At 44.7% G+C, this 20,851-nt stretch overlaps 1 protein-coding gene across 1 annotated transcript in view; it reads left to right on the forward strand.

Moving 5' to 3' along the window:
* Positions 1-20,851, forward strand: part of ELF5 (E74 like ETS transcription factor 5) — a 46,643-nt gene that overhangs the window by 19,639 nt on the left and 6,153 nt on the right. Inside the window, exons 2-4 of the mRNA XM_040328092.1 lie at positions 1,419-1,536; positions 16,373-16,606; positions 17,870-17,923. Of these exons, the coding sequence (XP_040184026.1) occupies positions 1,422-1,536; positions 16,373-16,606; positions 17,870-17,923 (403 nt within the window). The 5' untranslated portion in view covers positions 1,419-1,421. The remainder of the gene's footprint in view (positions 1-1,418; positions 1,537-16,372; positions 16,607-17,869; positions 17,924-20,851) is intronic.

A 20,851-nucleotide genomic window follows, 5' to 3' on the forward strand; every position in this document is an offset into this window, starting at 1 on the left:
ATCGCAGAACGCCGCCATTACTAGTAAAAAAAAAATATATATATAAAAAAAAATGTCATAATTCTGTCCCCTAATTTGTAGGCGCTATAACTTTTGCGCAAACCAATCACTATGCGCTTATTGCGTTTTTTTTTTTTTAACCCAAAATAACTAGAAGAATATGTATCAGCCTAAACTGAGGGAAAAAAAATAGTTTTTTTAAAAAAAAAATGGGATATTTATTATAGCAAAAAGTAAAAAATATCGGGGTAGATTCAGAAAGATGCGCGCATCTTTCTGCGGGCGTAACATATCTCCGATACGTTACGCGGCTGTAACTTTGGGCGCAAGTTCTGTATTCAGAAAGAACTTGCGCTCTTAGTTACGGCGGCCTCACGTATGTGTGGCGGCGTAAGTCCGCCTAATTCAAATGGGGATGTTGGGGGCGTGTTTTATTAAAATTTTACTTGACCCCGCGTTTTTCACGTTTTTTTTTAACGGCACATGCGCCGTCCGTAAAATATCCCAGTGTGCATTGCTCCAAATTACGTCGCAAGGACGTATTGGATTCGACGTGAACGTAAATGACGTACAGCCGTATTCGCGAACGACTTACGCAAACGACGTAAAAATTTCAAAACTCAGCGCGGGAACGACGGCCATACTTAACATTAGCTACGCCTCATATAGCAGGGGTAACTATACGCCGAAAAAACGCCGAACGTAAACGACGTAAAAAAAATGCGCCGGCGGGACATACGTTTCTGAATCGGCGTATCTAGCTCATTTGCATATTCCTTGCGTAACTATACGGAAGTGCCACCTAGCGGCCAGCGTAAATATGCAGCCTAAGATACGACGATGTAAAACACTTACGCCGGTCGGATCTTAGGGAAATCTATGCGTAACTGATTCTCTGAATCAGGCGCATAGATACGACCGGCCGGACTCAGAGATACGACGGCGTATCTGGAGATACGCCGTCGTATCTTCTATCTGAATATACCCCATTGTGTTTTTTTCAAAATTGACGCTCTTTTTTTGTTTATAGCGCAAAAAATAAAAACTGCAGGGGTGATCAAATACCACCAAAAGAAAGCTCTATTTGTAGGAAGAAAAGGACGCCAATTTTGTTTGGGAGCCATGTCGCACGACCGCGCAATTGTTGGTTAAAGCAACGCAGTTCCGAAAGCTGAAATTTCACCTGGGCAGGAAGGGGGTATATGTGCCCAGTAAGCAAGTGGTTAAAGAACCTTTAGAGATGCCGAATCGCAAAAAATGCTCTGGTCAGGAAGGGGGGTAATTTCTTCCGGGGGTTAAGGTGGTTAAGGTTAGGGGTTAGCAACAGACATGTTTTTTTCTGGAGTGGTCTATTACTTTTAGAATTATGTCAAAAATAACGTTTTCAGGTGTAATAAATGCATTTTATTTTGTTGCAGGGAATGATAGACTCTGCTACACACAGCACTCCTATGCCCTCCCTCTCTGGAGCCCATTTTTCCTGGACGGACTTATTCTATAGCGACCTGTATCCGGTGTACAGAGAGCCGCCACCAGGTAAGCCCGCTAATGGAGTTGTTTTTTCAACCCTCCTATCCAGGGGCGGACTGACAACCCACGGGGCCCCCGGGCAATAGGAGATTATGGGGCCCCCAGGCAATAGAAGATTATGGGGCCCCCAGGCAATAGAAGATTATGGGGCCCCCAGGCAATAGGAGATTATGGGGCCCCCAGGCAATAGGAGATTATGGGGCCCCCAGGCAATAGGAGATTATGGGGCCCCCAGGCAATAGAAGATTACGGGGCCCCCGGGCAATAGGAGATTATGGGGCCCCCAGGCAATAGAAGATTATGGGGCCCCCAGGCAATAGAAGATTATGGGGCCCCCAGGCAATAGGAGATTATGGGGCCCCCAGGCAATAGGAGATTATGGGGCCCCCAGGCAATAGGAGATTATGGGGCCCCCAGGCAATAGAAGATTATGGGGCCCCCAGGCAATAGGAGATTATGGGGCCCCCAGGCAATAGGAGATTATGGGGCCCCCAGGCAATAGAAGATTATGGGGCCCCCAGGCAATAGGAGATTATGGGCCCCCAGGCAATAGATTATGAATTAAAAAAATAACAGTACCATGCCACTAGGGGGCCCCATCAGGGTTGCCAGCCTCAGTAAAACCAAGGACAGTATGTAAAAAATCTGTGTTTTTAAAAAAAAATCCTAAAATTATAGCTGCCCCGCCTCTCCGGTACTTTTTCAGTGTGTGTATGTATACACACACTGATCACTGTTTACATTGTGATCAGCCGTGATTGGACACGGCTGATCACGTGGTAAAGAGCCTCCGCCGAGATCGGAGATGCAGGGTGTCAGACTGAAATAACCGGGCAGGCGCCGGCATGAAATCCTGCAGGACGTCAATAGACGTCCAGTCAGGATTTCACAACCACTTCCCGGACGTCAATTGTATATTGACCGGGCGGGAAGTGGTTAAAGAACTACAGTGCTGAATTGCAAAAAATGGCCTGGTCATGAAGGGGGTGAAACTTTCCAGAGCTGAAGTGGTTAAACATAGTGTACCTTAAATTTAAAGCGGAGTGCTCTGTTAAAAAAATGTTTTAAAGCGGAGTGGAACTTCTGCTTTAAGCACTCCTCGCCCCCTGACATGCCACATGGGGGGGGGGGAGCGGGTACCTAGTTTTGACAGGTACCCAGCTCCTACTTCCTGCTCTTGTAGCCTTGCCGCCTAGACCACTCCGCCTCTCCCCTTTAGGCGACTCCTCCTCTCCCTCTCTGCAATCTTCTGGGACACGTCACAGGTCACAGATTGCCTGGCCACTAAGAGAGCGCGGCTTACACATGCGCAGTCACAGCCAGGTGCCCACGCCAAGAAATGCTGGCGCCGCAAAGAGGCGGGGGAGAGGAGTGAGGCTTCGGGCGGCCGCATTGCTGGACCGTGGGACAGGTGAGCGTGTGTTTATTAAAAGTCAGCAGCTAAACTTTTTGTAGCTGCTGACTTTTAATAAACTTACAAAAGAGTGGAACTCCGCTTTAACAGACCAAGGAGAAGAGGAGTTACCCAGGAAAAGTCTAAAATCCAATCAAACACAAGTGTACTGCAGATGCAATATAGGATAATTACTACTTAGAACTGACAAATACCACACTGTAGAATCTTATAGCTACCACCCATTATCATTAGAAAGCAGGTTCTGTGTGTGATTGCCTCTTAGCCAACAATGAAAAACAATAGAATATCACGTGGTTCAGCAACCTTCTCCACATTAACAAGCATCAGACAACGGGCGTGCCATAGTTGTATAGTCTGTTTTACATTTTTGCATTTGTTGCTTACTGCAAATGAAGAATTAAACTGGTTAATTATTATATGAACTGATGCACATAGAAAACATACACCTTCAGACCTCTAATTGGCTCCAATTTATGCACCTTCAAACCTCAGATCAACTCCAATTCCTGCACCTTTAGACCTTAGATCAGTCCAAATTCTGGCACCATCAGGCCTCAGATCAACTCCTATTCATGAACCTTCAGACCATCCCCAATCCCTGCACCTTCATACCTCAGATCAGCTCTAATTTGTGCACTTTCAGGCCTTAGATCAGTCCCAACAATGCACCTTCAGACCTAAAATCAAACCAAAAAATACAACGTCATTTTATGACGAAACGCGCGTCAGGAGCTTGGACGTGCTGACGTCATCACATTGTATGCAGTGGACGGGTGTTCGCTTTCTGCTGGCCGGCTCTTTTTTACCTTGATGTTTTAAAGCTATTGATCGTGATCGTTTACCTTGGAGCATGCTGTGGTCTGCCCACCCGTATATCTTGAGGCGCGGATGCTGACACTCTGGATTAAGACCCTGGCTGGGTTATAGCCGCAGGCTTTCTAAGGCTTGCTCTCTGGTAAACCTGCGATCTGTGTGGTGGAGGTGCACCAGTCTGTTCTGGTGTTAACAAGATCACCTTGGCTTTTTGCTTCTGGTGGTTTATGGACTGATTCAAATTGGTGGTTTCCATATAACTTACCTTCACATATGGACTTGTTTTTGTCCTTTTCTCAAATATTTTGAATTATTCATATATTCACTGTTTATTATTCTTTGTTATAGCGCAGCATCATTACTTTTTATTTTCTACTGGTGTGTATCTCACTTTTTTAGCTTCTTAGCGCATTATACACAATTTATTTGTGCTTCGCGCAGTGTTCTTGTACACATGAGCAGAATTTCCGACAGAAAAAGTCAGACAGAAGCTTTTCATTGGATATTCCATCCGTGTGTACTGTATGTCCCATCTGACTTTTTCCATCAGAAATTCCGCCGGAATTAGATGTGACCGGAATTTGGTGTGACCGTGTGTATGCAAGACAGCTTGAGCGGAATTCCGTCAGAGAAACCGACGCAGTTTATTCCGAAGGGAAAACCGGACGTGTGTACAGGGCACAACCCCCACCTTCTGTTGACAAGTGTTAACTTCTCGATATCCCATCACCTTTCAGTCTCAGTGACAATAACCCCCGGGACCAATAACGAGGGTGAAGCTCTCCAATGGGGACAAAAACAACATTTAACCACATAAGGACCGCCTCCTGCACATATACGTCGGCAGAATGGCACGGCTGGGCACAAGCACGTACAGGTACGTCCTCTTTAAGTGCCCAGCCGTGATGCGCGCCCCTGAAACCCGGTCCGAAGCTCCGTGACCGCAGCCGCGGGACCCGCGGACCCGATCGCCGCTGGAGTCGCCGCTGGAGCTGAAGAACGAGGTGAGCTGTGTGTAAACACATCTTCCCCGTTCTTCATTGTGGCGCTGTCATTGATCGTGTGTTCCCTGATATAGGGAAGCACGATCAATGACATCACACGTCCAGCCCCGCCCCCCTAAAGTTAGAAACACATATGAGGTCACACTTAACCCCTTCAGCGCCCCCTAGTGGTTAACTCCCAAACTGCAATTGTCATTTTCACAGTAAACAATGCATTTTTATAGCATTTTTTGCTGTCAAAATGACAATGGTCCCAAAAATGTGTCAAAATTGTCCGATGTGTCCGCCATAATGTCGCGGTCACGAAAAAAATCGCTGATCGCCGCTGTTAGTAGTAAAAAAAAAATATTAATAAAAATGCAATAAAACTATCCCCTATTTCTAAAGACTATAATTTTTGCGCAAACCAACCGATAAACGCTTATTGCGATTTTTTTTTACCAAAGATAGGTAGAAGAATGCGTATCGGCCTAAACTAAGGAAAACATTTTTTTTTATATATTTTTGGGGATATTTATTATAGCAAAACTGAAAAAATATTGAATTTTTTTCAAAATTGTCGCTCTATTTTTGCTTATAGCGCAAAAAATAAAAACCGCAGAGGTGATCAAATACCACCAAAAGAAAGCTCTATTTGTGGGAAAAAAAGGACGCCAATTTTGTTTGGGAGCCATGTCGCACGACCGTGCAATTGTCAGTTAAAGCGACGCAGTGCCGAATCGCAAAAAGTGGCTCGGTCATTTGTCAGCCAAATCCTCCGGGGCTGAAGGGGTTAATCCCTTATCAATGACGTTTTTGTTGGGAACAGTTTAGTCGCCCCTGGCATTCACCCGCAGGCACATGTGGTGATTTGGCAGGACCTGGCATATGCCCAAGGTCTGATGATACACTTGTTGATCCAGTTTCACATGCACTGGAACTGTAATAATATCTTCCAGTAAGGGATATTGGAATGACACTTATTAATCAAAATAACTGGCATTCTTTCACCGGCTTAAAAGTGGCAGAGTCATTACCAAGGGACGCTCTAAATTATCACTTGTCATTAAGATTGATTGAGATGATTACAATTATACAACTTAGTGTCTGTAAAGGTTCTCGTTTATCCAGGTCATGGTATAGCTAGTAGTAATCATATTTAGCCGTCTGTGTTCTGTATTTTAAACATGTTTCATCGTTTCTCAGACACTTCTTCAGTTCCAATGAATGTCAGGTATATACTGCAACATTTATATTAGCACAGGTAGCACAGACACCTTAATTAATCAATCACCATGAAATGTATACACGTTGATTGTCCAAGAGTAGGATGGGAAATGTGAAAGTTGTGGAACTACCTTCTTCCTATTACATAATCCCATTTTTGGTGTCATGGAGTCTGCATAGGTGTTAATCATTTAGGTCACGTGGTGGCTGACGGTATGAGTTAGTGCCAAATGATGGGGGGAACAACTGGTTTGCAAAAGGCATGAAGGAAGTCATCTCTGTTGAACTAACCAACAACCATCCCTGAACAGGGGTGAGAGCCTTCAACTCTGTCTGTCTTCTAGACATACCGTATTTATCTTCGTATAGCGCGCCCCGGCGTATAGCACGCACCCCCAACCTGGAAGGGAAATTTCCTGAAAAAAATAAAATACTTACAGTTTGAATGCCCCTCGCCGGTGTCTTGCCAGGCGTCCATCGGCGGCCTTGTCCGGTCCGGCGTCCGGTGGTGTCCTCCCCGCTTCTCCCGCGCTGTTTTTGAGCCGATCCCCGCTTCACGCGCTGTGTTTGAACGCCGCCGCCGACATATACCGAGCACAGTACACTCAGGCACGCTCGGCTCCTCTCGCATAAAGGCTAGGAGGCGGCATAGGGCCGAGTGTACCCGAGTGTACTGCGCTCGGTATATGTCGGCGGCGGCGTTCAAACACAGCGCGGGAAGCGGGGATCGGCGTATATCGCGCACCCACGATTTTCCCCTTATTTTAAGGGGAAAAAAGTGCGCGGTATACGCCGATAAATACAGTAATATCATCACAGTGTTAGCCAGCAGTACAGAAGAAAAAGATTTGGGGGTACTTATATCAGATGATTGCGAAATGAGCGAACAGTGTGACCAGGGAGTGGGAAAAGCGAATAGAATTCTCGGATGCATCACTAGAGGCACTGCTGTATCCTGGCCTAGGCCAACAAGGCCCAGGCCTAGGGCAGCACTTTGCAAGGGGGGCAGCATGAAAAAAGTCCCCGCCGGCTCTTATGGGGCGGATTGGGCTGAAAAACAAATTAGTCTAGCGCCCCCATAAAGCGGCCACACTGCTTCTGGTATGCGGGCGGACGGCATTCTGCAACTGGGGGGGGGGTGCTGCTTCTAATTTTGACTGTCCTATCATCCTGGACCACAAACATTCCTCACTGTGCTATATGTTTTCTGCTGCATAGGCAACACTTTTTCGTTTCATTTTGGATAGAGTAAGGGAGGGTTATAGCCCCTATCAGTTTATTTTTTACCATCCCTGTCCCATTGCAGAGATTTGCTTTCACTTCCTGCTCCATAGCCTAACAGGAAGTGAGAGGAAATCTATACAAATGAAGGGAATTCCATTGCCCCCCAGGCCCTCAGAACTAGTGTCCCCACTCAAAAAGTTCAGGGCGGGTCTTAAACAAAAAGGGGTGTGGCCTTGACAGGAAGGGGTGGGTCGTATTTAAATTAGGGGGTGCACAAGATTAGTCAGGCCTAGGGCAGCACAAAACCTAAATACACCACTGACTAGAGGGGTCACCAGCAGGGGAAGGAGGTCCTGATTCCTCTATATAGATCTTTAGTTATCACTAGATAGATCACCAGCAGGAGGAAGGAGGTCCTGATTCCTCTATGAAGAACTTTATATCACTAACGGGGTTACCAGCAAGAGGAAGGGGGTCCTGATTCCTCTATATGGATCAACATATCACTAGAGGGGTCCCCAGCAGAAGGAAGGAGATCCTGATTCCTCTATATCGATCTTTATGTAGCACGACCCCCTAGGAGGCTGCTAGGATTTACCTGCTCACCTGCACGTGCCATGACCTGATGAACATTCCAACTCACCTGACACTCTGGGTTCAGACATCTTTGCGTCACCTTAGGCTTCATTTACACAGGACATTTTTACAACCTCTCCTGAACGATTTAACTTAACAGATAGTAACTCACATTTAAAACGTCCGTTTTGCCAGGTTTAGCTGTTTTTGCCACGTTTGCATTTAGAAGCGTTTAAACACATTTTTTTGCGTTCCAAGAAAAGCCTCTTAACTCAACTGCCTAGAAACGACTATTAACGACCATGTGTGTATGTACTGATAAGATAACTAGACATGTGCATTTAGTTTCGTTCCGAATTCGAATTCGGACACATTTTTCATTATTCGGAATTCGTATGCATCCGAATTTCCGAATAACAAAAGCAACGAATTTAAAAAAATCCGAAAAAACGCGAAAGAAATTTAAATTTAAAATGGAATTCGAAAACAAACTCGAATCGAATTCGAAAACAAATTTGAATCGAATTAGAAAAAAATAGAAATCGATTTTCTAAAAACTACAATAAAATATAAAACAATAAAGCAATAGAATAAAAAAGAATAGAATAGAAGTTAATAAAATGTAATAAAATAGAACATGACAGTCTTCCGAAATTCGAATAGTATAAATTCGAATTCTAGAATAGATTGGAAAATAATTTAAATTCATGGAAACTAAAATAGAAAAGAATAGAAAAACAATAGAACAGAATAGAATCAATTATAATACATATTATATTTTATTCTATTCTCTTGTTTTTCCTTTCTATTCTTTTCTATTCCATTCTAATCCTTTCTATTCGAATTTGAATTAATTCTATACGAAATTCAAATTTATTATTTAATGAAATTGAATTTGAATAGAAAAGATTATAATAGATTAGTTTCATATTAGAATTAGAATTTTTTTTGACCGAATTCATAAAAATGTAATAAAATTCGAAAAAAAATGCTGCATTTGAAAAAAATCTACCAAATTAGAAAAAGTAAACTATATATAACCATTTTCCAAAATTCAAATTTCGTATAGAATGAAATTGAATTGGAATAGAAAATATTATAATAGATTAGTTTCATATTAGAATTTGACATTTTTTTGACCGAATTCATAAAAAGTCGATCAAATTTGAAATTTTTTATTAAATTTCGAAAAAATTTACTGCATTCGAAAAAAATTCTACCGCATTTAAAAAAAATCTACCGAATTAGAAAAAACTACTGCATTTGAAAAAAAAAATGACCGAATTGGAAAAAGTTAAATATATATAACCATTTTCCAAAATTAGAATTTCATATAGAATGAAATCGAATGGAATAGAGAAGATTAGAATAGAATAGAAAAGAATAAACTAGAAAAACAATAGAACAGAATAGAATAAAATATAATATTTTATTCACTTTTGTTCTATTGTTTTTCTAGTCTATTCTTTTTCTATTTTTTTCTATTCAAATCTTTTCTATTCTAATTCAAATTCATTCTATACGAATTTCGAACTTCTAAAGCCATCTTCCGAAATTTGAATTTCGTATAGAATGAATTGGAATAGAAAAGATTACAAAAGAATAGAAAAGAAAATTATAGGAAGGAATGGCATATAAATATCATATATATATATATATATATATATATATATATATAAAATATCATTTTTTTTAATTCTGTTCTATTGTTTTTCTTTTCTATTCTTTTATATTCCATTCTAATCTTTTCTATTCGAATTTGAATTCATTCTATACGAAATTCGAATTTCTTATTGAATGAAATCGAATTTGAATAGAAAAGATTATAATAGATTAGTTTCATAGTAGAATTTAATTTTTTTTTGACCGAATTCATAAAAAGTCGATCAAATTTGAAAAATGTAATTAGATTCGAAATAATCTACTGCATTCGAAAAAATTCTACCGCATTTGAAAATAAATCTACCGAATCTATCGTTCATTCGGAACGAAACAAAATTTTTCCATTTATTTAGAGTGTGTGTATGTATACAGGTGTGTTTGAGCTTTGGGGTGCGCACTCTAGTGCAATAGGCGGCGCACCCCTATGTTGCTGAACGTGGATGCAGGACTGTCTTAATGAGAGGGCACACCTGGCCACTGCCCAGGGGCCCCAGCTGCATGGGGGGCCCCTGCACTTTCCCCAAAGCAGCTGGTCCTTGAGCCCATGATCCCCCCCGAAATTGGGGGCCCCATAATGGCACTGAGAGTAATGGATGCAAAGGGGAGGCAGTCTGCCTCCTACCTACCTGATGTCTGTTTACCTGCACTGTCATCATTGTAGGGGCCCCAGAGCATTACTTTGCCCAGGGGCCCATGATGCTATTAACCACTTAAGGACCGCTGCACGACGATATACGTCGGCAGAATGGCATGGCTGGGCACATCAACGTATATGTATGCTGCCCTTTAAGCCCAGCCATAGGGTCGCGCGCCCGCGGCGCGCGCCTGCGACCCGGTCCGAAGCTCCGTGACCATGACCACGGGACCCGATCACCGCTGGAGTCCCGCGATCGGTCCCCGGAGCTGAAGAACGGGGAGAGCTGTGTGTAAACACAGCTTCCCCGTTCTTCACTGTGGCACCGTCATCGATCCTGTGTTCCCTAATATAGGGAATCACAATCAATGACGTCACACCTACAGCCACACACCCCTACAGTTAGAAACACAGATGAGGTCACACTTAACCCCTTCAGCGCCCCCTTGTGGTTAACTCCCAAACTGCAATTGTAATTTTCACAGTAAACAATGCATTTTTAATGCATTTTTTGCTATGAAAATGACAATGGTCCCAAAAATGTGTAAAAATTGTCCGAAGTGTCCGCCATAATGTCGCAGTCATGAAAAAAATCGCTGATCGCCGCTATTAGTAGTAAAAAATTTTTTTTTTTATAAAAATGCAATAAAACTATCCCCTATTTTGTAAACGCTATAAATTTGGCGCAAACCAATCGATAAACGCTTATTGCGATTTCTTTTACCAAAAATATGTAGAAGAATACGTATCGGCCTAAACTGAGGGACAAAAAAAATTTTTTTATATATTTTTGGGGGATATTTATTATAGCAAATAGTAAAAAATATTGAATTTTTTTCAAAATTGTCGCTCTATTTTTGTTTATAGCGCAAAAAAATAAAAACCGCAGAGGTGATCAAATACCACCAAAAGAAAGCTCTATTTGTGGGGAAAAAAGGACGCCAATTTTGTTTGGGAGCCACGTCGCACGACCGCGCAATTGTCAGTTAAAGCGACGCAGTGCCGATTTGCAAAAAGGGGCCTGGTCCTTTAGCTGCACAATGGTCCGGGTCTTAAGTGGTTAAGACGGCCCTGCGTGGATGTGCTTGAATATTCTATGTAAATGTGACCAGACAGGTGACATTATGCCATGTCGCTAGGAGATCATCAGAAATTAATTCTTACATTAACGCATCTGTAATTACCAGTCTGTCATCGGCATCAAAGCCGTTGTGTTTTTAATACCGGTGTGGCCTGTACTTGCAGATTCGGGGATTTCCCCTCCGTCAGATAGGCAAATCAGCCGTACAGGCTTAAGCAAGCAGGTGTGCGTCACTTGGAATGCTTCCCTCCTCCTCCCCTACATCTTCATTAGTAGGATTCATCAGTTCTAAGGCTGAACTCCAAGCAATAAAAACACTATTTAACCCCTATGTGTTTTTAACCACTTCAGCCCCGGAAGAATTTACCCCTCTTCCTGGTCAGAGCACTTTTTGCGATTCGGCACTGCGTCGCTTTAACTGACAATTGCGCGCTGGTGCGACGTGGCTCCCAAAACAAAATTGGCGTTCTTTTTTTCCCCACAAATAGAGCTTTCTTTTGGTGGTATTTGATCATCTCTGCGGTTTTTATTTTTTGCGCTATAAAAAAAAGCGACAATTTTAAAAAAAAAAAGCAATATTTTTGACATTTTGCGATAATAAATATCCCGCAAAAATATATAAAAAAAACGTTTTTCATCAGTTTAGGCCGATACGTATTCTTCTACATATTTTTGGTAAAAAAAATTGCAATAAGCGTTTATTGATTGGTTTGCGCAAAAGTTATAGGGCTAGATTCAGAAAGAATTTACGCCGGCGTATCTATGGATACGCCGCGTAAATTCAAACTGCACCGGCGTATCTTCTTTCTGTACTCATAAAGCAAGATACGCCGAAATTAGGCTAAGATCCGACTGGCATAAGTCTCCACCGTCGTATCTTAGGGTGCATATTTTTGCTGGCCGCTAGGTGGCGCTGCCGTCGATTTCAGCGTAGTATATGCAAATAAGCTGGATACGCCGATTCAGAAACGTACGTGCGCCCAGCGGATTTTTTTAACATTGTTTGCGTGAGGCCTGGTACACACGATAGGATTGATCCGCGGATACGGTCCGTCGGACCGTATCCGCGGATAAATCCTCTGAGGATTTTGATCCGATGGAGTGTACTCACCATCGGATCGAAATCTGCGCCGAATTGACACCGCGGTGACGTGTCGCGCCGTCGCCGCGATGATGATGCGGCGACGTGCGCGACGCTGTCATATAAGCAATTCCACGCATGCGTCGAATCATTACGACACATGCGAGGGACGTGTTCGGACGGATCGATCCGGTGAGTCTGTACAGACCACCGGATCGATCCGCTGGAGCCGATTCCAGCGGATAGATTTGTAAGCATGTCTACAAATTTTTATCTGCTGGAAATCGGAAATATCCGCGGATAAATATCCGCTGGAACGTACACACCAGGGGATCTATCCGCTGAAACCGATCCGCTGAGATTTTTCAGCGGATGGATCCTCTCGTGTGTACGGGGCCTAAGGCTTTTTTCGGCGTAAGGTTACTCCTGCTATATGAGGCATAGCCAATGTTAAGTATGGACGTCGTTCCCGCGTCGAATAGGGCTTTGCGTAAATTACGTTCACGTCGAAAGCATTGACTATTTGCGACGTGATTAGGAGCATGCGCACTGGTAAACGTTCACGGCCGGCGCATGCGCCGTTCTTGAGAAACATCATTTATGTGGGGTCATGTTTTATTTACATAAAACACGCCCACCACTTGACAATTTGAATTCGGCGCGATTACGCCGGCCAATTTACGATACGCCGCCGCAACTTACGGAGCAAGTGCTTTGTGAATACTGCACTTGCCCGTCTAAGTTGCGGAGGCGTAGCGTAAATAGGATACGCTACGCCCGCACAAAATTGCGTCCCCCTACGTGAATCTAGCCCATAGTTTCTACAAAATAGGGGATAGATTTATGGCATTTTTTATATTTTTTAACTAGTAATGTCGGCGATCTGCGATTTTCATCATGACTGCGACATTATGGCGGACATGATGAATAATGAAAAAAGGAGGAAGGGGAAGCACTCACATTGCCACATCCATATAATTAGGAGAAAAAAGGTGATTACTCAAAAAAGAATAACCAATGGTCGGACGTTGAAAGCAAGACAACAACAGAAATAGCAAAAAATATTATTTTATTACAAAAAGTATAAACCAAACAACACAGTGTAAAAAAGTATGAGTTGTATCCCTTGTGCGTCTACGCGTTTCGCCATGAGGCTTCCTCAGGACCAGCAACAAGAGTATTCAGTGACAGAGAACAAATCTCACTATCTGAAATGAGATATATTATATTAACACACTAAGATTAAAATACATTCTAATGGTTAAAAAGAACATGCATTACAAACACTCCGCATTATGGCGGACACATCGGACACTTTAGAAACAATTTTGTGGTGAGGAAAGTAAAGCTGAAGAAGAATGGAGAATAGCAGATTCAGGCGTAATGATAGGAAACAGTCCTGCTCCCAAACGTAACACTTCTCTGCGCCACTCCCGCCGGAATGGGTTCAGTGTACCCGGACAGGCCTCTCTCACTGACCTGGCAGCCGGAGTATCACTCAGACAATTGCAGGATAAAGTCTCTGCCACAGACCCTCCTTGGTGAACTTGAACTTGAGGAAAAGTCTCTGCCACAGACTTCCCTCGGTGAGCCTCAGAAAGATACCTCTGCCACAGGTCCCCTCTGGGTTGGATTCTGGAGATATGCCTCCTTACTTGAGTTACGTCTGGATCTCCTTCAACTTGTCGCCCAAGTACCGACCAACAGGTGATCAATCCCTCGGTGTCCGGCTACCTCGATGCCCGGTGGTTTGTCCAGGCCCTTTTGGACCGCCAGCCTCTCAATGGCGCTCCTCACACTGACTCACCACCGAACAGCAGTAAAGCTTGGGATCCTCAAAGGTGGGAACCAAGTCACTCACTGGGTCCCCGCCGCTGTTCAGATGCTCCGGGTCAGCATGGCCCCGGAACCAGGAACACTGCGTGGCACGCACGCCCCGGACAGGTAGGCCATAACCAGGGATGGACTGGCCGTTGGGACTACAGGGAGTTTCCCGGTGGGCCGATGGCTTAGTGGGCCGGCTTCAGTGACAGTGGACCACCGCCCCCCTCCGCTCCTCTGTCTCTCCTACCATGCAGCACTCACCTCCTCTCCTTTCCCAGAGTGCTTACCTGGGGGGGGGGACAGAGAAGCAGGGGGGATGACAGAGGAGCATGGGGGGGACCAGAAGGAGCATGGGGGAGGGGACAGACAGCTGACTCAACAGCTATGGCCTGGGAGTTTCTCACTTCTGCCTAATCTTGTCCCATGGGGGGGGGGGGCAACAAACTGATTCTTTGCCCTGGGTGAAATAATGTCTAGCTTCCCCACTGGTACTGCCTATAAGAGTACCAGTACCAGCCGTTCTACTCTAATAAAGTAGAACAGCTAGTGGCTAGTGAAGGGGGAGAGGGGGCTTGGGTGGCGGGAGTTGTCCGGCCGCCATAGGAGAGACCTATAAAAGTGGGCCAGTCTGGATGAAGTCCAGGGCCAAATTTTTGTCCCAGTCCAGCCCTGGCCATAACACCCAGGCGCCGTGATGTGGCCACCCTAAAGGTGGGTGCCACACTGGATGAAGAAGAACCCAGAACCAATGTGGTCTGCCCCATAAATACCCCTCCCCAGCATGCACCGCAAGGACAAACCCTTGTGATTGGCTGCTGGGAAAGAGCACCCAAACCTTGACTCCACTGCTGCCACCTGCAGCACCGGGGGTGGAAGAACACCCCAGTACAGCAGAATGGGCTCACAGCACAGCCAAGCTGAGACAGAGACCGCATTTAGCTACTAACAATCTGGATCAGAGTTTAACCACTTCCATACCAGGTACCTTATGCACCTTCCCGCCCAAGCCAATTTTCAGCTTTCAGCACTGTCGCACTTTGAATGGCAATTGCGCGGTCATGCTACACTGTACCCAAACAAAATTTGCGTCCTTTTTTTCCCACAAATAGAGCTTTCTTTTGGTGGTATTTGATCACCTCTGCAATTTTTTTTTTTTTTGCGCAACAACTAAAAAAAAGACTGAAAATTTTGAAAAAAAATTACGTTTTTATTTTTTTCTGTAATTTTTTTTGTAAATAAATAAGTTTTCTCTTTCAATAACGGGCACTGATATGGCGGCACTGATGGGCACCGATGGGATGGCACTGATGGACATTGATGAGGTAGTACTGATGGGCACCGATGAGGTGGCACTGATGGGCACTGATTGGCGGCGCTGGTATGCGGCACTGATGGGCACTCATAGGCGGCACTGATGGGCATTCATAGGCGGCACTGATGGGCACTCATGAGCGGCACTGATGGGCACTCATGGGCGGCACAGATGGGCACTCATGGGCGGCACAGATGGGCACTCATGGGCGGCACAGATGGGCACTCATGGGCGGCACTTATGGGTGGCACTGATGGGTACTTATGGGTGGCACAGATGGGCACTGATAGGTGGGCACTGGGCATGGATGGGCACTGTGGGGTGGCACTGATGGACACTGTGGGGTGGCACTGATGTATCAATGTTGCCAGTCAGTGCCCATTTGTGGGCACTGATTGACATATTTTTTTTTTTTACTGATTTTTTTTTTTTATTGCCCCTTTTTTGCACAGTGTGGGCTTCCCTGGTGGTCCAGTGTGGCGATTCGAGGGGGGCTGCGCTGATAAACAATCAGCGCGAACCCCCCCTGTCAGGAGAGCCGCCGATCGTCTCTCCTCTACTCGCGTCTGTCAGACGCGAGTGAGGAAGAGCCGATCAACGGCTCTTCCTGTTTACATCGTGATCAGCCGTGGTTGGACACGGCTGATCACGTGGTAAAGAGCATCCGCCGGAGGCTCTTTACCGAGATCGGCGATGCGGGGTGTCAGACTGACACCCCGCATCACCGATCGCCGTGCTGGGCGCCCCCACGGGCGCGCGCGGCATTAAATCCTGCAGGACGTCCATAGACGTCCAGTCAGGATTTCAGAACCACTTCCCGGACGTCAATCCCCTATGGACCGGGCGGGAAGTGGTTTACTGATGTACCCTTAAATTTCACTAGTACCGGTACTGTAAGGTACATAGGCGCTACAGAAGTAAAACATTTTTATTTTATTCTTTCTACAACATCTATGCTTTGTATAGGTTTCAGTTATTTATTACCTCCATTTCTCTTGCTTATCTCAGATGTGCCTTCTCAATGGACCTCCGTCCTCCCAGAACATTGGAGCAAGGACCACGTGTGCGAGTGGCTTCAGTACTGCTGTGACAACTACAAGTTGGATGCCACCTGCATCCCCTTCTCCCGATTCGATGTGACGGGCCACCAGCTCTGCAGTATGACCAAGGAGGACTTCACCGAGGCGGCGGGGGCCTGCGGGCATTACCTCTACAGCCTCCTGCAGGATATTCGCACACATGGTAAGCTGGACTGAAGGACCTCCACACAGGCATAGGAATTTGCATCACCTGACCGCAAGAAAAAAACGTAAAACGCAGAATTGCCATGTATGTTACTTTAGGAAAAAGTATCTGCTATACTGTAATATCCTGTACATCCTCGGGCCCTCTATTCTCTGGGGCCGGGGTCTCCAAACTTTCTAAACAAAGGGCCAGTTTACTGTCCTTCAGAGTTTAGGGGGGCCGGATTGTGGCCATTGGGAGTAGAAAAGGTCCAGGCGACAGTGGGAAAAAACAATGTCCCATTGTTGGTGTCATTGGGAGAAATTGTTCTCCATCATTTGGGTCGTTGGACCCCATTGTTGGTGTCATTGGGAGAATTGTATCCCATTATTGGAGTCATTGGGCCCATTGTTAGTAGCACTGGGAGAAATTGTGTCCCATCATAGATGTCATTGGGAGGAATAGTGTCCCATCATTGGTATTATTGGGAGAAATTGTGTCCCATCATTGGTGTCATTGGGAGAATTGTATCCCATTATTGGAGTCACTGGGCCCCATTGGTAGTGTCACTAGGAGAAATTGTGTCCAATCATTGGTGTCATTGGGAGGCATTGTGCCCTGTTATTAATGTCAGTGAGGGGAATTATGACCCATTGTTGGTATCACGACGCAGTGCCGATTCGCAAAAAGGGGCAAGGTCTTTAACCTGCATAATGGTCCGGGTCTTAAGTGGTTTAAAAAATCGTGACTCGGTTTGCGAGTGTTGTCTCGCAAAACGAGCACGTTTCAGGCCAAAGTGGTGTGCAGTACCGCGTTCGGCCTGAGGTGGGGAGGGGAGCCGGAGCCGAGCAGAGCCAAACGGTGCCGATCGCGCCATTCGGAAATGCGCGGAAAAGGCCCGAGGACAGCTCGGCTGACCTCGGCAAACCTCGGGAACAGATTCTTTCCGAGGTTTGCTGAGGTCAGCCGAGGTGACCTCAGGCATTTCCTGCCGTTTGCGAGGCTCTCCGGCGCCCCCCACCTCTAGCCACATGCGGTATTGCATGCCATTGAAGTCAATGCGGAACAAATAATTTTCGTTTCCATTGACTTCAATGGGAAAACTCGCTTTGATATGCGAGTGCTTTGGATTACGAGCATTCTCCTTGAACGGATTTTTAGTGCAAAGTGGATTTGCCTTTCGTAAATAACCCCCATTATATTTTAACTTCCAGGGGGGGGGAAATGGGTTGGGAAAACTGACTTCTTTAGAATTAAGCTACGTCTTTACTTATTTCTCAGGAACTCCACTTCTTTCCTGTACTGAAGAATTGCCTCCTCCACACCACGCGGAATGTAAGTAACAGATCCAGTTCCTTTTAAAAATAAATCTGTAGTCACATTCTGGCTCAGGGCCGAGTATTCCTGTACAGGTAAAGGCGTTTATACGCAGGTTGTCATCGACTGGCAATAAATAAATGACTCTGAGCAGTGTCTAGACACCGGCCCGGATTCAGAAAGCAGTTACGACGGCGTATCTCCAAATACGCCGTCGTAGCTCTGAGTGCGGGCCGTCGCATCTCGGCGTCTGATTCATAGAATCAGATACGCCTCAATGTTGCCTAGATACGAGCGGCATAAGTCTCCTACGCCGTCGTATCTTAGGGTGCAATATTTACGCTGACCGCTAGGGGCGCTTCCCAAGACTTCTGCGTCGAATATGCAAATTAGGTAGATACGCTGATTCAGAAACGTACGTCCGCCCGGCGCATTTTTTTACGTTGTTTACGTTAGGCTTTTTCCGGTGTAAAGTTACCCCTGCTATATGAGGGGTATCCTATGTTAAGTATGGACGTCGTTCCCGCGTCGAATTTTGACAATTTTACGTCGTTTGCGTAAGTCGTTCGCGAATAGGGCATGTTTTTTTTTCAAATTCACTGTGGCCACACGTATTTGACGTATTTTACGAACGGCGCATGCGCCGTTCTTGAAAAAATCCCAGTGCCCATGCTTGAAATTACGCCGCAAATCGTCAATGCTTTAGACGTGAACGTAACTTACGTACAGCCCTATTCGCGAACGACTTACGCAAACAGCGTAAAAATTCAACGCGGGAACGACGTCCATACTTAACATAGGATACGCCTCATATAGCAGGGGTAACTTTACGCCGGAAAAAGCCTAACGTAAACGACGTAAAAAAAATGCGCTGGGCAGACGTACGTTTCTGAATCGGCGTATCTACCTAATTTGCATATTCGATGCAGAAGTCTAGGGAAGCGGTCAGCGTAAATATTGCACCCTAAGATACGACGGCGTAGGAGACTTATGCCGCTCGTATCTAGGCAACATTGAGGCGTATCTGATTCTATGAATCAGACGCCGAGATGCGACGGCCCTCACTCAGAGTTACGCCGTCGTAACTGCTTTCTGAATCCGGGCCCATGATTTTATAGGGAAGCAGCTAAGATTAGCCTGATAAAATTGTAAAAATGAGCTTACAGCACCACCTGCTGGTTGAAAAAGTGTTTATTTTTATTATATTATTTAAATTCTTAAACATAATAAACAGGCCTATGAAAACACTATATTCATATTCACAAAGGTCAAAGCAACAATACACAGTTATAATTCACAGATCTGAAACTGTCTTACAAAAAGGATTTGTAATTCTTTCCAGCCACTTTGGTCATTAAAGGCAAGCTTTTTTTTTTTTAAATAACAACCTGCTCTGTGTAATGGTTTTGCACAGAGCAGCCCCGATCCTCCTCTTCTCAGGTTCCCCCCGTCGGTGCTCCTGCCCTCTTCCTCCTGCCAAATGCCCCCCAGAGCAAGCAGCTTGCTAAGGGGGGCACCTGAGCAGGCTCGCTCTTGAGCCACTGCTCTTTCTGTCCATTCAGACACAGAGTTGCGGCTTGGCCCTCGCCCCATCGCTTGGCTCCTGCTGCTGTCTCAGCCAATGAGGAGGGAGAGTCCCCTTAGAGCAGAGGCTCTCATGCACATCCCTAGATTGAAATGGGCTCAGGTAAGTATTGGGGGGGGGGGCCTGGGGGAGGGGATGATGTACACAGAAGGTTTTTTAACTTTATGCATAAAGTAAAAATCCTTTAGCTTTTACAACCACTTTAATATACACTATATTACCAAAAGTATTAGGACGCCTGCCTTTACACGCACATGAACTTTAATGGCATCCCAGTCTTAGTCCGTAGGGCTGAATATTGAGTTGGCCCTCCCTTTACAGCCATAACAGCTTCAAATCTTCTGGGAAGGCCGTCCACAAGGTTTAGGAGGGTGTCTATGGGAATGTTTGACCATTCTTCCAGAAGAGCATTTGTGAGGTCAGGGACTGATGTTGGACGAGAAGGCCTGGCTCGCACTGATGTTGGAAGGAAAGGTCTGGCTCACAGTCTCCGCTTTAATTCATCCCAAAGGTGTTCTATCGGGTTGAGGTCAGGACTCTATTTAGACCAATCAAGTTCCTCCACCCCAAACTCGCTCATCCATGTCTTCATGGACCTTGCTTTGTACACTGGAGCTCAGTCATGTTGGAACAGGAAGGGGACCGTCCCCAAACTGTTCCCACATGCCTAGATGTGAACGGTAGTTATATTCTTTCTATTTTATTCTATTTTGTATTCTATTCCTTTATTTTCTAGTGTATTTTATTTTATTCTGTTCTTTTATTTTCTATTTTATTTTGCTCTGTTTTACTCTATTCTTTTATAGTCTATTCTGTCCCTTTTTTTTTCTATTCTATTTTTTTTCTATTCCTTTATTTTATATTCTGTTCTGTTTTACTTTATTTTTTATTTGTTATTATTATATTTGATTCTATTCTTTTCCTTTATTTTATATTCTATTTTATTCTCTTCGGAAATTTCTAATTTGATTCAAAAACGGTTCAAATTCGATTGGAAAACGATTTGAATTCAAATTTCATCTGAAATTTTGACTTGTTATTTCGGATTCGTTTAAATTCATTGCTCTTGTAATTCGGAAATTCGGATACATCCGAATTTCTGAAAAACAAATAAATGTGTTTTTTACTTGTTTTACTAGTTTTTTTTTTTCAGTCTAAATGTCAGTAATTGGATGTACTATTAGATATTTTTTGTTTTTGCTTTTTGACTCCTAAGGGGCAGATCCACAAAGCGAGTACGCCGGTGTATCTACTGATACGCCGGCGTACTTTCAAATTTCCCGCGTCGTATCATTGTTTTGAATCCTCAAACCAAGATACGACGGCATCTGGGTTAGATCCGACAGGCGTACGTCTTCGTG

The sequence above is a fragment of the Rana temporaria genome, chromosome 11 (genome assembly GCF_905171775.1).
Source record: "Rana temporaria chromosome 11, aRanTem1.1, whole genome shotgun sequence".
Classification (NCBI taxonomy): Eukaryota; Metazoa; Chordata; class Amphibia; order Anura; family Ranidae; genus Rana; species Rana temporaria.